The 16,035-nt window shown below is 45.5% G+C and overlaps 1 protein-coding gene across 2 annotated transcripts in view; it reads left to right on the top strand.

The window, feature by feature from the left end:
• HYDIN (HYDIN axonemal central pair apparatus protein) overlaps positions 1–16,035 on the top strand; it is a 2,122,366-nt gene that overhangs the window by 1,460,132 nt on the left and 646,199 nt on the right. For both annotated transcript variants that reach the window (XM_069217473.1, XM_069217472.1), the window contains one exon: positions 9,604–9,825. In XM_069217473.1, the coding sequence (XP_069073574.1) occupies positions 9,604–9,825 (222 nt within the window). The remainder of the gene's footprint in view (positions 1–9,603; positions 9,826–16,035) is intronic.

Genomic DNA, 16,035 nt, shown 5'->3' on the forward strand with positions numbered 1-16,035 from the left:
GAGAGCTCACAGAAGCCCAGGCAGCACCCACAGGAGTCCCACAGGACGGGGACAGAAGAGTCGCCGAAGAGGCCCATGCAGCACTACGAGAAAGGCTCCCACACTGCCGGAGAACCACTCAGGGAGCTGTGCAATGAGGAAGGAGTGGGGGCTGGAGCTTCAAGGTGCCTGAAGATCTTGTGGAAAGGATGCCAACAAACCTTGGCAGCTGCAAAGGACGCGGTGCACAGAGGTACTGTCCTGCGTGGGCAGGCGAGGGCTTACCTCCACCCAAGTTGGACAGCTGGAAAAGAGGACCGTCGAGACCACTTCAGTCCACCACCTGTGATGCAAGATCCACCCAGCTCAGCATCCAGTCGTCATTGCAGTTTTTGCCTACAGAAGCAGGGGAGTGACTCCTTCACCCCAAGAGAGATTCCTTCTTCCTTCTGATGCAGGCTGAAGACAGGCTGTCCTCAGAGGATGCACGACCAGGGAAATGTTGCAGTTGTTGTAAGGAGCCGGAGATAGAATGTTGCAGAAGGCGTTGTGCTTCTTTGTTGCAGCTTGTAGGGTCCTGAAGGGTCCAGATGCAGTTTCTTCGGTCAGAAGTCTAAGTGGAGGTTGCAGAGGATTCCTGCTGGAGTCTTGCAATCCGAATTTGAGGAACTAACCAAGAGAGTGACCATAAATAGCCATGAAAGGGGGATTGGTCACCTAGCTGGGTGACCACCTATCAGGAGCGGGCTCTAACGTCACCTGCTGGCACTGGCCACTCACATACTCCCAGAGTTCCCTGCCAACCTTGAATCTAAGGTGGCAAAAACCAGGGACCCTCTGGAGGAGCTCTGAGCACCACCCCTGGGGTGGTGATGGACTGGGGACTGGTCACTCCCCTTTCCTTTGTCCAGTTTTGCGCCAGAGCAGGGACTGAAGGTCCCTGAACCGGAGTAGACTGGTTTATGCAAGGAGGGAACCAAATGTGCCCCTCAAAGCATTGCCAGTGGTTTGGGGAGGCTACCCCTCCCAAGCAAGTAAGGCTTGGGGAGGCTACCCCTCCCAAGACAGTAACACCTATTTCCAAAGGGAGAGGGTGTAACACCCCTCTCCCAAAGGAAATCCTTTGTTCCGCCTTCCTGGGCTTGAGCTTCTCATGCAGCAGGAGGGCAGAAACTTGTTTGGGAGGTGGCAGCAGCAGCTTGGGCTGCCTGAAAACCCTCAGAAGGCTATAATGGCAATTCTGGGGGTCCTATAAGGAGCCCCCAGAGTGCATGGAATCATACAACCAATGCTTGCAAAAGCATTGGGGTATGATTCCAACATGTTTGACACCAAACATGCCTCTGTTCAGAGTTACCATTATGTAGCTGGACATAGGTATTGACCTATGTCCAGTACACGCGTAAAATGGCGTCCCAGTACTCATGAAGTCTGTGAAAATGGTCCTGGAGGTCGTGGGACACCTCTGCTAGTGCAGGGGTGCTTTCACACACAGGTACTTTGCACCCTGCCCTCTAGGCTGGAAGGCCTGCCTTAGGGATGACTGATAAGTGACCTGGTGCAGTAAAAAGTGGCAGTGAAAGGGTGCTTGCACCTTTTCACGCAGGCTGCAATGGCAGTCCTGCAGAACCCTTTGCTTGGGCTCCCTTTGGGTGGCAAATATATGCTGCAGCCCATAGGGATCCCCTGGAACCCCAATGCCCTGGGTACCTAGGTACCATATACTAGGGACTTATAAGGGGGCACCATTGTGCCAATTGTGGATGAAATACAGAGTTTTGGGAGAGAGAGCATAACCACTGGGGTCCTGTTTAGCAGGATCTCAGAGAACACAGTCAAACACACTGACATCAGGCAGAAAAAGGGGGTAACCATGCCAAGAAAGAAGGTACTTTCCTACAGTGGAGTGGATTGAAATTGGGTGGAGTGGGGTTGGACTGGAGGGATTGGTTAGAGGTGGGGTGGTTTGGGGTGGGGTGGATTTGTGGTGGATAGGTTTGGGATGGATTGGAAGGAATTGGGGTGGACTGACGTTGGGTGAACTGCATTGCGTGGGGTGGATCAGATTGAGTAGGGTTTAATGAGATTGAGTGGGGTGGATCAGAATGAGTTGGGTGAATTACTGTGGGGTGGATTGGCTAGGGTGGGGTTGATTGAATTGAAGTGGGTTGGATTACAGAGGGGTGTATTGGATTGGAGTTGGTTGGGTTGGATTGCATAGGGGTGAATTGGATTGGTGAGGGGTGGGATGTATTGGTTTGGTGTGGGGTTGATTGGATTGGTGTAGGATGGATTAATTGGAGAGTGGTGAACTGAATTAGAGTGGGGTAAATCAAGGTAGTTTGGTGTGATGGATTGGACTGGAGCAGGATGGATCAATTTGGGGTGGATTAAACTGGGTTGTATTGGAGTGTGATGATTTGGGGTGGTGTGGGATTGGAGTGAGGTGGATTGGGTAGCATTGGCCTTGATTAGAGTGGATTGGAGTAAGGTGAGTTTGGATTGGAGTAAGGTGAGTTTGAATTGGAGTAAGGTGAGTTTGGATTGGAGTAAGGTGAGTTTGGATTGGAGTAAGGTGAGTTTGGATTGGAGTAAGGTGAGTTTGGATTGGAGTAAAGTGAGTTTGGATTGGAGTAAAGTGAGTTTGGATTGGGGTGGGTTGAGTTGGAGTGGACTGGAGCTGATTGGACTCGAGCAGGGTGGATTGGACTGGAGTGGGGTAGATTGGAATTGAGTGGATTATGGTGGGGTGGATTGGATTGGGGTGAGGTGTATGTGATTGGAGTGTAGTAGATTGGACTGGGTTGGATTGGGGTGAATTGGATTGTTGTACAGTGGACTGGACTTGATTGGGGTGCGGTGGACTAGGTTGTCGGGTGGATTGGAGTGGGGTGAATTTGTATAGAGTGGGGTGGATTGGATTGGGGTGAGGTGGATTGTTTTGAAGTGGGGCAGATTGTTTTGGATTGGGTTGTTTGGGATTAGAGTGGGGCAGGATGTTTTGGATTAATGTGGTGCAGATAGGAGTGAGACACATTGAAATGTATGGGAGTGGGGCAGATTGTTTTGAATTGGGCAGATTGTTTTGCTTTGGAGTGGGACAGATTGTTTTGGATTGGAGTTGGGCAGATTGTTTTGTATTGAGTGGGGTATACTGAGACAGATTGTTCTGGTTTGGAGTGGGGCAGAATGGGGTGGGGCACATGGGAGTGGGGCAAATTGGAGTGGGGTGGATTAGAGTGGAGCAGATTGTTTTGGATTGGTGTGGGACAAATGGTTTTTGATTGGAGTGCAGCAGATTGCATTGGGACAGATTGTTTTGGATTAGGGCAGATTGGAGTGGGCAGATTGTTTTGGATTGGAGTGGGGCAGATTGTTTTGGATTGGAGTGGGGCAGATTGTTTTGGATTGGAGTGGGGCAGATTGTTTTGGATTGGAGTGGGGCAGATTGTTTTGGATTGGAGTGGGGCAGATTGTTTTGGATTGGAGTGGGGCAGATTGTTTTGGATTGGAGTGGGGCAGATTGTTTTGGATTGGAGTGGGGCAGATTGTTTTGGATTGGAGTGGGGCAGATTGTTTTGGATTGGAGTGGGGCAGATTGTTTTGGATTGGAGTGGGGCAGATTGTTTTGGATTGGAGTGGGGCAGATTGTTTTGGATTGGAGTGGGGCAGATTGTTTTGGATTGGAGTGGGGCAGATTGTTTTGGATTGGAGTGGGGCAGATTGTTTTGGATTGGAGTGGGGCAGATTGTTTTGGATTGGAGTGGGGCAGATTGTTTTGGATTGGAGTGGGGCAGATTGTTTTGGATTGGAGTGGGGCAGATTGTTTTGGATTGGAGTGGGGCAGATTGTTTTGGATTGGAGTGGGGCAGATTGTTTTGGATTGGAGTGGGGCAGATTGTTTTGGATTGGAGTGGGGCAGATTGTTTTGGATTGGAGTGGGGCAGATTGTTTTGGATTGGAGTGGGGCAGATTGTTTTGGATTGGAGTGGGGCAGATTGTTTTGGATTGGAGTGGGGCAGATTGTTTTGGATTGGAGTGGGGCAGATTGTTTTGGATTGGAGTGGGGCAGATTGTTTTGGATTGGAGTGGGGCAGATTGTTTTGGATTGGAGTGGGGCAGATTGTTTTGGATTGGAGTGGGGCAGATTGTTTTGGATTAGAGTTGGGTAGATGGAAGCGGGGCATATTGTTAGAGATTGGAGTGGGGAGACTAGAGTGGGACAGATTTATTTAGTTTGGAGTGGGATGAACTGGAGTGGGGCAGATTAGATTGAGATGGGTTGGGAGAATTGGTGGGTTGGAGGGGTGTGGATTGGGGTGATTTGTTTGGATTGCGGTGGATTGGAGTGAATTGTAGTGGGGCAGATTAGAGTGGTGGATTGGGGTGTACTGCACGATTATGTGCTAAAGCATCATTTTGGAAAATACACATAACAAAGACACAATGTTGCTTTGCAATATTTAGAACAAGATAATCATATTTTTTTAAAACATAACACAAGCAAAAACAAAAGAAACATGAGTGAAAAGTGGGAAGAAACGACTTGACAAAAGAAAGTTAGGTATAAAAAATAAAACTTTGCAATTTTGTTTGTCCTGCTGGGCACATTTTTGCCAATCACAAGCCTTCTGGTTTCAGGGCACTAGAAGTTAAAAAGAACAAAATAGTACCCCAGTCACAGGGGGAGTAGCAGAAGGGCACTGATTAAATTGAATCAATCAGTGCTGGGTCCCTGCTCCACACATAGGAAAGGACAAATTAAGAGGCTGTAAAGAAGAGTTCTATGCAAGCCAACAAATGGTAAGCAACAGGCGGGCTCCAAGCCTTTACTGTACACAACAGAATCTCACAAGCAAGAGGCATGCACTAGCGCATCCACTTGCAGGCTTGACCTAAAAAACAATTCCTTAAAAGGGGTTCCTAGCCCCTCTATTGCTAACTATCCATAGGCATCATTATCGCTTTCCTTAACCCTAACTAGTACGTCACCCTTGGCTATAGGTAGTCTAATTATTCTACCTGAAGTGTTGATCTTTCTGTGGATTCTCCGCAGACTCAAACAGTTAATATGTTTCAATTTACTGTTCCAAAAAGGGCCTTAATGTTAGTGCATTCAACGGTTATTTGGTCACTGTTTCAAAACGTTTATTCTCTCCTGAGCAAGGCTCTTGAAATTGCCAGTTGTTGGTAAATTCTTTAAAGGCTTTACAGAATAACATCCCTTAAACCTTTTCTAGTACAGTTTTTGAATCTGATTTTAATTTTTACTTTTCTGCTGGTTTTACCAATTCAGACACTTTAGTTCTTTCAAACCGGAGTTCCCTCCTTGGACCCTAAGAGTCAGTGGGCTGCAAGCTTTATCTGCTTCATCTCCTTTTATAGCTTGTCTGCGGTGGCTTCTGAATTTCATGAGTCTATGACTTTTTCTCTTTGGAATTTCTTTCTATCACCTCATCTTTCAAAGGAGGAAGAGAGCCTTTATAGATCAGATGGGAAGAGGGATTTTAGTTTCAACAAGAGGACGTCTGAATTTTGGAAGGAAGACAATCTGTTTGATTGTAGATTACTTAAAATTACATTAAATAGTCTAGAGAATTGTGCACCAAATGATTTCATAAACAGCTAAGCATTACTAGGAGTTGATTGGGAAGTTTTTTCCTGATGACTTTAGAGCTCATTCCACAGGGGGTATGGTTACAAATTCGATTTGAGGAGTGTTTTGGTGCAATATACTTGGAATTCTGTAGCTTGATCTTTTCATCACTCTCTCTAAAGGAGGTATTGCTCAGAAACGCGGACCAGTCTGTATGCTACTTACTGACTGTTGATTTCCACTTAAGCTCCTTAGCGTCTACAATAGGAGACCTTGATAGGCGGTTTCATGCTGTCCTGTCCAACCCAATAATAGCAACATTGTTATCGATGTTTAGTGATTAACATTAGTTAATTGGTCTTAAATGTTTGATTTCAATATATATTACGATAAAAGGGCCTTAAAATGTTACAGGTACAATAAAGGACAATGTTTAGCTTGACACACATCATAACACCCTCAGAAATCATTATCTTACAAGCACCAATAATATGTAATTATTTTGAGTATAACACAGTACTCAAGCAGTATCATTATCTTCCATGTTTAAGAATAAGTTTTAAGTCCTCAGCCTTATTTCCTGTACCATTTTGGATGAATACATGACATAAAGGTTTAACTTGATTCTCTGAACATATAGGACAGGTAAGTAAACCGTGCTACACATTGTATTTTACTGCATTCCCCAAAAGGATAGCCCCTCATTGTCATACTTGCATGTTGTGCAATTATGAATATTCCAGAAGGGATCGAGCAACCCACTATTTCTTAATTTCTTAGATCAGTGATTCCCAACCTGTGGTCCGGGGACCCCTGGGGGTCCTCGAAGCCTCCCCAGGTGGTCCGCGACTGCTTAGAAAATTAAATAATATTAACAGATTAGGTCCCCACCTTTCAGTAATGACTCATTGGGGAGGTCCTCAGATTCCAATGGAGGTCCGCAGAAGTCAAAAGGTTGGGAACCACTGTCTTAGATTAATTGTTGGATCCTTAATCTCCAAAATATCAAACTGTCCTATTTCCATTACCTGTCCAAATATAACGTGAAAGCTTTTCTTTCTTTGGAGATGAAACAAGTCATTTGAGTGACTATATTCCCTATTTATAAAAGGTGAGCGTTTAGTCCAACGATTGGGAGTATGTCAGCTTGTCTGCAAGCTCAAACTCCTTCCTAAAAGAGTCACTGTGTCATATTACTCTAAGTGTCTCTACTTCTTATAGCCTTTTCAACAGATTCTTATTCTATCAAATGTACTAGTTTTTAGTTTCCAAATCCATGTGAATAGCCTAGTCTTTGCCGATTGGATGTTATGGTTATGTTCGTATGTATGTATCTATATATATAGTATTTCTGTAGCGTGAACCTAGCTAAAAAGCAGCGGAGCTCTGTACTAGGTCAAAAAGAAGCATAATGTCAGTGAGTGATAGGAGAGCTTACTGTTTAGTCCTCACCTGTAACAGTGCATGCACTGTCTGTTGCTTGACCTATTGTTAGCTTACAGCAGAGGTCTCCAAACTTTTCAATGTCGCGCCCCCCCCAGTTGAAAAATAAAAATCATTGGGCCCCCCCACAGAATTTTTCACAATTATTTTATAAAAATGGCAATGTTTAAATATGTCTAAACCTATTTAAACATTGCAGTTAAGTACTGTTACCTTTTTAAAACTGCAATAACATGCTCCTGCTTAAAACAAAGGCCTGTTATCTGTATAATATTTATTTTGGCCAGAGTCTTGGCCCCCCCCTGGGATCACTTGAGGCCCCCCAGTTTGAAGACCTCTGGCTTACAGTGAGTGTATAACCCACCCACTGATTACCATTGGTTGACTTCATTGTCACTTTAATTTGCTTGCTTCTTCTTCATTAGCATGTGTGGAGTTCTTCTTCATGTGGTTGTCCCTCACCTGGAGCATAGATACATTACTATATCCTTCCACTGATTGCTTTTTGAGGCACTGCTTTTTTTAAATGTTTAAGGCCCCTAGACTGCACGTGTTTACCAGCTGTCTGCCCCATGTGCATTTTTTACCTCTTTCTGTTGCACTTCGTGAGCCTCTCTTGCCATGTACTTCCCCTCTACACACCCAAATTGCCTTCTTGCCTGTGTTCTTTCTTCCTGCCAGTTCCATGTTTTACTTCAGCCCCTTAACTCGTGTGTTGCTTCCGTCCCCACTCGCTTTCCCTTTGTTGCTTCCCCCACCCAACACCCCCCATCAACTCGGAGTGGTAAATAAAAGGGAAAAAAACTGTGGCTCTGTCATTTTGTAGTGGTTTATGTAAGTACAAAATGGTGCAACCGTCCGCATCAAAAGTATTTAAAAAAAAATACGTTTAGCTATTCTGCAGAGCACCAGGGATGCTATGAAGCATGGTTAAAGTACCAAGGGTGAGGCCTGTTGGCTTTGCCAGTGCTTGGGTTTTTTCCCCACTGTTAATGCATTGTGATGTAGTGTTATTTAAAGAGGTGTGTTTTCAATTCTTCTGTAAAATGGAAAAGCGTTGGTTTGGGCCGTCATGGTGGATACTGGGATTTTGTTCCGGATCCTGTGTATATATGTGATTTTTATGGGTCAGGTTTGATCGTGCAGGTGTTGCCAGACTATTTTGAGCATCACCTGAAGAAGGGCTTTGGCTCCTCCCACATGTTGGTACACGAGAGTACATGTTTTGATTGGGAAAAAAATGTGTGCTTCCACAAAAAAAAAGTTCTTGCCCTCTACTGCAGCTATGATCATTTTATGTATCCATCTGGCTGGGGTTGAACTGTCAGTGGCACACACACTACATTACAATGCTCTTTGTTGCTGACTAGTACCTGCTGGCCATACGCATGACGGTGCTCAGAGGTGTAACACAGGACCCTGCGGAGCAGGCGGTGGGGGAGGGGGGGGGTCGGGCGCAACCCTTTAGGGGTCACTTCATTCAGTCTAAAGCCAATTAGTATCCAGGAGATACGGAAGAATAAAAAGCTCCTCATCACATTCTGCAGAGGGGCCCGATCATTTTGCGTTACGCCTCTGACGGGGCTGTCTATCCTAATCCCCACCCCTCGTGCTGTTGCTACCAGGAGGCGGTACACACGGAAACAGGGGGATGAGCCTAAATCCACGACTGTAATCCTGTTGACTGATCGACTTGGCTACAGACTTGTGTTTTAGCCCAATTTGTGTGTAGGAGTAGTACAAGGTATTCCCATTTCCTTTTTCACAAACAATGCTTACGGCTTTTCCAGTCTAGTATTTTGGGGTCTCCCTCCTCACCCCCACCCCCCTCCCAGCCCACGAAGAGCCACGTTTTCTGGTTGTGTCCTGCTTTGTCACCACTCCATCTTTTCTGTCTTGTGAGTCGAAGTTCTTCTTGTTACCCACAGTTTTACTCCAAAATGAGTTTAGTTTTATTATCCCCACGGTATACATCTGTGAATAGGTGGTAGGTCGGTAATCTACTCAGTTCACAAGCTCACTTTCTCGTCGATTTATGTCTTGTGCTTTATTTGAAATCTCAATTTGCTAATTTTAAAAAGTTAAAATCCAAAAATAGACCTCCTTATATGATTCTAAATTTCAGCACTTGATAATGTTTCTTTTAAAAACGAAGGGCCTTATTTAGAGATTGTTGGACAAACGTGGCAGACGTCCGTCCGCAGTATTACCAATAGTTAAGTATATCCTATTGCACTTTCAATGCGGCAGATAACATTTCTGTCACGTTTTGACAGACTATCCAGTGTGTCAAACTCGGCCCGCAGTATTTATATATTATATCGTGCTCCAGGTCATGCACGGGAGCCTAGATGAAGCAAGTGTTCTTGACTATAAGTGAAGAGCCTACGATGACGATTTGGGATTTACACGTAAGTTATCTTTCTTTATTTTCCAAGAAACATTTTTGTTCGCACCTGCCAAAAGAATAGTTGCTGATTTGCCCTGTGTTTTTTAAAACAGAAAAAAAGTAACTCTATTGTTGGCTGATAGTATTTCTTAGTGTGATAGAAGAAGTACTGATGGTTCATTATTTAAACACTTAGATCTTGGACATCTTGGGAATGGGGCCCGCAGGGCCACCTATACCTCCTCCCACCATGTTCTCCGTGGTCCACTACCCGGTGAAGCGAAAACCCCAGAGTGAGCACGAAATTCTGGACCAGTTTGCCCTTATTGCAGCTTCACCTAATGACCCCAACGTAATTGTGGAGGAAAAAGAACAGGAACCTGAGGTGGACCTTACTGTGGCTGCCCCTGTACCTAAGGTAATGATATAGTTCTAGGTTTATAAGTGCCAGAATAAGAAAGCTACTTGTTGGAAACATTGCAAGACAATAAATGTGTTATTCATGAAGATTTTGCTATCTGGAAAAGGCAATTGGTCAAAGTGATCACTGTCCTCCGAATCCAAATGCAAATAGATATCGCATCAGTGTCTTATGGTGGTGGCCAAAGTTGATTGATTTGCCATTGCCTCACATTTCCCCTATTTTATTTAGGTATAGTGACATTTAAGATTTTCGTTGTCATTGCAAATAATTTAGAAACTAGTTGAGGAAGGAAAAGAGACTCTTGATATATTTTGAATATTTTTATTTTTTAGCAGCTGGTAAAATCTTTGGATTTGCATTCAGTTTTTTAGGACAATTGTGATAAGAAGTGCAACAAGGGATACAATGTATTTAAGACCACCCATATAATCTCTCTGCAGGGAGGCTGCATCACTTGGCAGACTATGAAGTCTTGGTCCATAGTGACCCTTCGGAACCTCCTGTTAAATTTTTTGCCAGTTTCTTTGAATTTGTGCTGTAAATGCAGAAGTTGACTCGCTATTTTCACAATTGTCTTAATTGTAAGGTTTGGCTGATACCTTCTAATGCCTAGGTGATAAAAATACTTTGCTCGTTTGTTAGTACAGCTGTAGAGTGTGAATTTATGCCCTTGTTTGAAAGTCCATCAACTGCCAGTGCTTTTGTGAAGACATGCGAAATGCATTTTGACATGGCCTATTTCATTGTCTTTTCCATCCCATGTCAACCCCAGAATTACTTCCCATAACTGCACACAGCACTCCAGATGCAATCTTCAGAAATAGGCACACTTTTTAATATGAAACTTAAGAAATGGACACTGTAATGCACATGATGCACCCAAGAATGGACACACCCCTGCATATATTGCTTTGATACTAGCTTGTGGTAGCATATGACATAGTCTTATATCAAGGCATCATTGCACGGATTGGCTCTTTACCAGTACATAACAGATGGGCCAACAGTACTGGACATAATAGAAGTGAGGCCTCAGCTGGACATAATACTACAGGTTAGATCACCATGTACGGACACTCTACTCCAGATGTGATGTGACCTAAAGCAAGAAGCAGCACTCCAGGTGTGGCCTTCTTAATAGAAGTGTTCTCACCATCACTGGCTTCTTCCGTTTACTGACATGTACTGTTCACTGGCTAGTCGCTGCTGCTGCTGTTAGCACACAAACATGCACGATGGACGCTACTCAGTCTAAGTGAGTTGAAGTCAGAATGAAAATCCGCCAGCTGACTGTCGTTCACCATTCCTTCCTGGATGAAAGCGAGTGATCCGAGAACAGCTACTGCCATTAACAGAGCCATCTTAGACCAAAGTCAAGAATACTTGCAAATTGATATAATCTTTTGTACAAAAAAGCTTTATTGGAGAATAAACGTCTCTTTGCTAAAAATATACCTTTCACATTTCAACAATAACAGGGAAAACCAAACGAAAAGAGTAAATCATACGTTGCAAAGGCAATTATTCAATGAATGAAGTCAAAGCACCAAAGCCATTTTAAAAACACTTTTTGTTTTTTGTAACATGGGGAAGAAACAGGAAAGAGGTGAAAAGGGATGAATTTACAAGGAATAAATATAAAATTTTGCATAAGTTGAATAACACTTGAAAAACATTAATACATTGAGGACCATAAAGACATGTTATCAAATATAAACGAATCGTATAGTAATATATAATCTAATACAGAAGATATATAATGAAGCATCACAGAGTTCAAGATGGTTTCGAGTTTTTCGATGACACACACGCAGTGGCTGGCAGGTGTTTAATAGTATTATCTAAAAAGACGTAAGAAGCATCCAAAACAAATCTCTATTAGCTTTATAACCACAAGACAACATAACAGGTTTATTCAATCTACGATGACAACGGATACTATACCACCAAGCTTTGTATGAAATATTGGAAGAACATTTCCAATTAATAGAAATTTGTTGAAAAGCAACAGCTTTTTGGTTGCTTTTTAGTTGTTGGTTAACTGAGGGGTAAGCGCTGGTCATGCAGCAACACAATCCTAGTCAGAGTAAGGCACAACCAAACCATAAATTAACCTTTGATCACTCACTGGTAGCTTGGTACAGAGAAGTCCGATTCAACTTGGGGGCAATGTGTAAAGTATTTGTACAACACTTCAAACCCTAAGACAGGAAAAACACCACACAAAAGATTCCATAACAGGTTAGAAAAATAAAGCAACATTTAGTAAATAAATCTGATAGTGACTTCTACTACAGATTCCTTACCTTTGAATTTCCCAGGTGTCAGACTGGATCCAGAAGGTTTTTCATGATCAGTACCCCTATGCAGGATCAGGTGGCATCGATCGGCTCAACGTGGTGTCATCTGCACACCTATATAGGCACCACGTTGGCATGCTGATGTCCTTCCTTGTCTTTCTGCTACAGCGCTGATCCAGAGAAGAGCTACCCCTTAGTCATTTTTGACAGCTTTTTTTTAAACATTTTGTCGGCTTCGTATTTGAGAAAATGTTCCTCCTGGTATGTCTCAGACGTCTTCGAGAATGACAGGATTTAAGCTGTGTGGTCCTGTCACCATGCCATTTTGGCTGTGGATCCACACCTGGTGTGTCTGTGGTGTCTTTCGCGCACCCACGACTCCAAGTCGAGCTCAGGCTGCCGGGCCATGGCATGGAAGGCTTTGACGGAGTGGTCCATAAAGCTGCTTCGTTGCATGACTCCTAGCAGGTTTGGGTCCTGATCGAGGGGAAGGTTGTGGGACTGCTCCTGGAGCCCCAAGTCCTATTCTTCCCAATCCAAGTCATTGGGACATTAGGGAAAGAGGCATAAAAAGCACATGAACTTGAAGTGTGGTTTGACCTCCCCTCGTCCGTTGGCACAGGTGACGACGGAGCATCAGTGATCGAGACTTGGTTCTGCAGAGCCATTGGCAGGTTTGACTTTGCGCCTTCCTGCTTTTCCAGGAGCATGATCAACGCTCGCTCAGGTAAAGGAATTTTACAAGGCCATGTGTCATGTATTTGACCAGGCAGAGACCCCTCCAGAGCACCTTCAGTCCCCGCAGGGTCTGAGGGGGCCTCATCAGGTTATCCACCAATGGCTCTGGCTCCCATGGGCCCCCTTGGATCCCACCACGGATCTGGACTGGTGCTGGTCGTGCCACTGTGACCTTCCCTGACACCGGTCCCGATGCCAGTGCTCCCGGCAGTGCCAGCCACATTTGGATTACCAAATCAGACACAGAACAGAGTCGACCCACACAGATTCCGGTGTTGAGAGGACCTGTGTGTCCTACGTCAGTGCCTGGGACCTATTCTGAAAGGTAAGGCCTTGGGGAAGAATAGGAGGGGTCACTGGACCTTTTAGAATACCAGTTAGACGTCCAGGAAAACATGGACATGTGTGCGGAACTGGGTGATGCCAGCAGGCTGGAAACGTCTACAGATGCTAGATGCCTTCTTCCTTCACTGTGGCTACGGAGGCGGGAGCAACATTTGCTTTGTGGTGAAGAGGGCAGCTGCGGTCCTGGACCTCGAGTTGCCTTCGGTGGCAGTCAAGATGAACATCTTGACGGAAGTGCCACAGCCGGGAACTGCCTCTTCTGAACTCCCTGCTCTCTTTCAGTGAAAGCACTAGCTGATGTCCTACTTGCAACCTGGCCCAAGACCAGCATAGAGGCTCCTGTGAATATGACAATTGGCTGTTGCCACTGCTCGCACCTTGGTACCCAAACTTCCTCTCCCAACACCACTCCTTGAAACCTTGGTAGTCCAAGCCTATACCTCCAATGGGCCGTTCCCTGCTGCACCCCTGGACTGGGAATCCAAGAGGCTGGATAGCTTGGGAAAGAAGATGTTAATTTCCACCAGCCTTGCAGTGCAGTTGGTGAACACTGTATTCTTAATGAGCGGCTATTCCCACACTTTGTGGGACACGGTTGCGCAAGTGCTGCCCCAGGTCCCAGAGGAGGCCCGGGCCATTCTCTCTCAAGCGGTTAAGCAAGGGAGAGATGCAGCGCAGTTCACCATTAGGTGTGGTATAGACACGACCGACTCGCTGTTCAGATCAGTTTCCGTGACGGTGCCTGGCTGAGAACACCTGGCTTTTCAGGGGATGTTCATGCTCCCTTTATGCACATGTCCTTTCATTGGCAATTGTCTCTTCAGAGACGATGCAGACTCTAAACTGGAACACTTTAAGGACTTGTGGGTTACAACCAAGTCCTTGGGCCTCTCAGCTGCCTCACATCACCCCACATCTGCCTTTCACGGCTATGGAAGGGCTTTCAACCGCACCAACCTTATCCCAGCCATCGGCCCACGCAGACTGCCCAGCGTCTGCGTGGGTGAGGGTGTGGTTCATACCGACCCCTTAGGTCAAGTAGCCGGAGGTCTGGTACAGTCACCACTTCCCCAGCAGCTGCTGCCCCTAAGCCCTCCTAATCTTGTCCCATTAGATCATGGGTGTCCAGTTGGTGGCAGAATCAGCCATCATCTCCATCACTGGCAGGCCATAACATGGGACAGGTGGGTTCCAAAGAACATTCGGAGGAGCTACTCCCTCCCCTTTCAGTCCTCCCTGCCCCCTATTTCTGCATCTCATGATCAGCTGATGGAGGATCATTTGTCCTTGCTACGCTCATGGCTCTCTTGGCCAACGGGCCATAGGGAGGGTTCAGATGTCACAAGTAGGCAGCGGTTGCTATTCCCGCTACTTACTAATACCCAAAAACAGCAAAGGTCTTTGGCCTATCTTAGATCTGCGAAACCTCAATCTCTTCCTTAAGAAGGAGAAATTCAAGATGCTTACATTGACTCAGGTCTGGTCTGCTGTAGAGTAAGGAGACTGGATGGTAATCCTGCCTGCCCACAGACGTTAACTGTGGTTTACAGTAGATTGCGACCACTTTGGTTTTTAATGCTCTTCTTTGGCCTTACCAGTGCCCTTCGGGTGTTCACTAAGGTGACGCTGGTGGTTGCAGCTCATCTGCGGAGAACAGGGGTGCCAGTCTTCCCCTCTCATGACGACTGGCTGTTAATGGCGGGCTTACCCCAGGCTGTTTTCTCCCACCTCCAGATTATGGCAGACCTCTTGCCTTTTTTGAGGTTCACTATAAATGTGCCGAAGTCACGCCCTACTCCCTCTCCGACACTGAATTTCATCTAAGCTGTTCTAGACACAGTGCAGGTTTGGGCTTAACCTCCAGAGCAACGAGTCCAGGATATTCAGGCTATGATGCCGGCGTTTAATCCTCTATACAGGATTTCAGTGAGACAGACTCTGAGCCTACTGACACTCATGGCCTCCTGCATCCTGCTAGTAACTTATGCCAGATGGCATATGTGGGCTTTGCAGTGGAACCTGAAGTTCCAGTGGACGTAGCATTAGGGAAACCTCTGTGAAATGGTCCAGTTCTCGAAGGGAACTGCAAAAGACATGCAGTTGTGGCTAATGAACTGCAGTTATGTCAGAGGCAGACCCCTCTCCCTTCCCCAAACACATCCGTCAGTAGTGACAGATACATCATCCCTGGAATGGGGCGGCCATCTGAGTGAGGTGAAGATCAGATAACTCTGGTCTCTGGCAGAATCGGGACTTCACATCAACTTGCTGAAGCTCCGAGCAATCCAACTGGCATTGAAAGCCTTCCTACCCTCCTTCAAGGAATGGATAGTGCAGGTGTTCATAGACAACACCACCACCATGCGGTTCTGCAACAAACAGGGCAGGTTAGGATGGTGGACCCTTTGTCAAGATTCCCTATGTCTCTGGTCAAACACCTGGCAAGTTCTCTGAACGTTAGAGAGAACAATCTCAGCTGCTGATGCCTAGCGGATTACGAGTGGTGTTTCCATCCAGAGGTGGGGCACGGTCTCTTTCAGCAGTGGGGAGAGCCTCGGTTATATGTGTTCACCCCCAAGGAGAATGCACAGTGTCAGCGGATTTGGGTGCTGGAGTTTCCAAGGCGGCTATCACTCGGACACACTTGTCATCTCGAGTGGAGCTCAGGCCTCTTGTGTGCCTTTACGCACATACCACTCCTGCCTTGCCCAGAGTTGTTTTTGTTTTGTTTTTTGGATCGTTAATTATTTTAATTTCCACTGTACATGAACATTTTTTTGGGTCATCAGCTTGAGGCATGTATAAATACAAAGATTAATGT

This window comes from Pleurodeles waltl, chromosome 12, assembly GCF_031143425.1.
Source record: "Pleurodeles waltl isolate 20211129_DDA chromosome 12, aPleWal1.hap1.20221129, whole genome shotgun sequence".
Lineage (NCBI taxonomy): Eukaryota > Metazoa > Chordata > Amphibia > Caudata > Salamandridae > Pleurodeles > Pleurodeles waltl.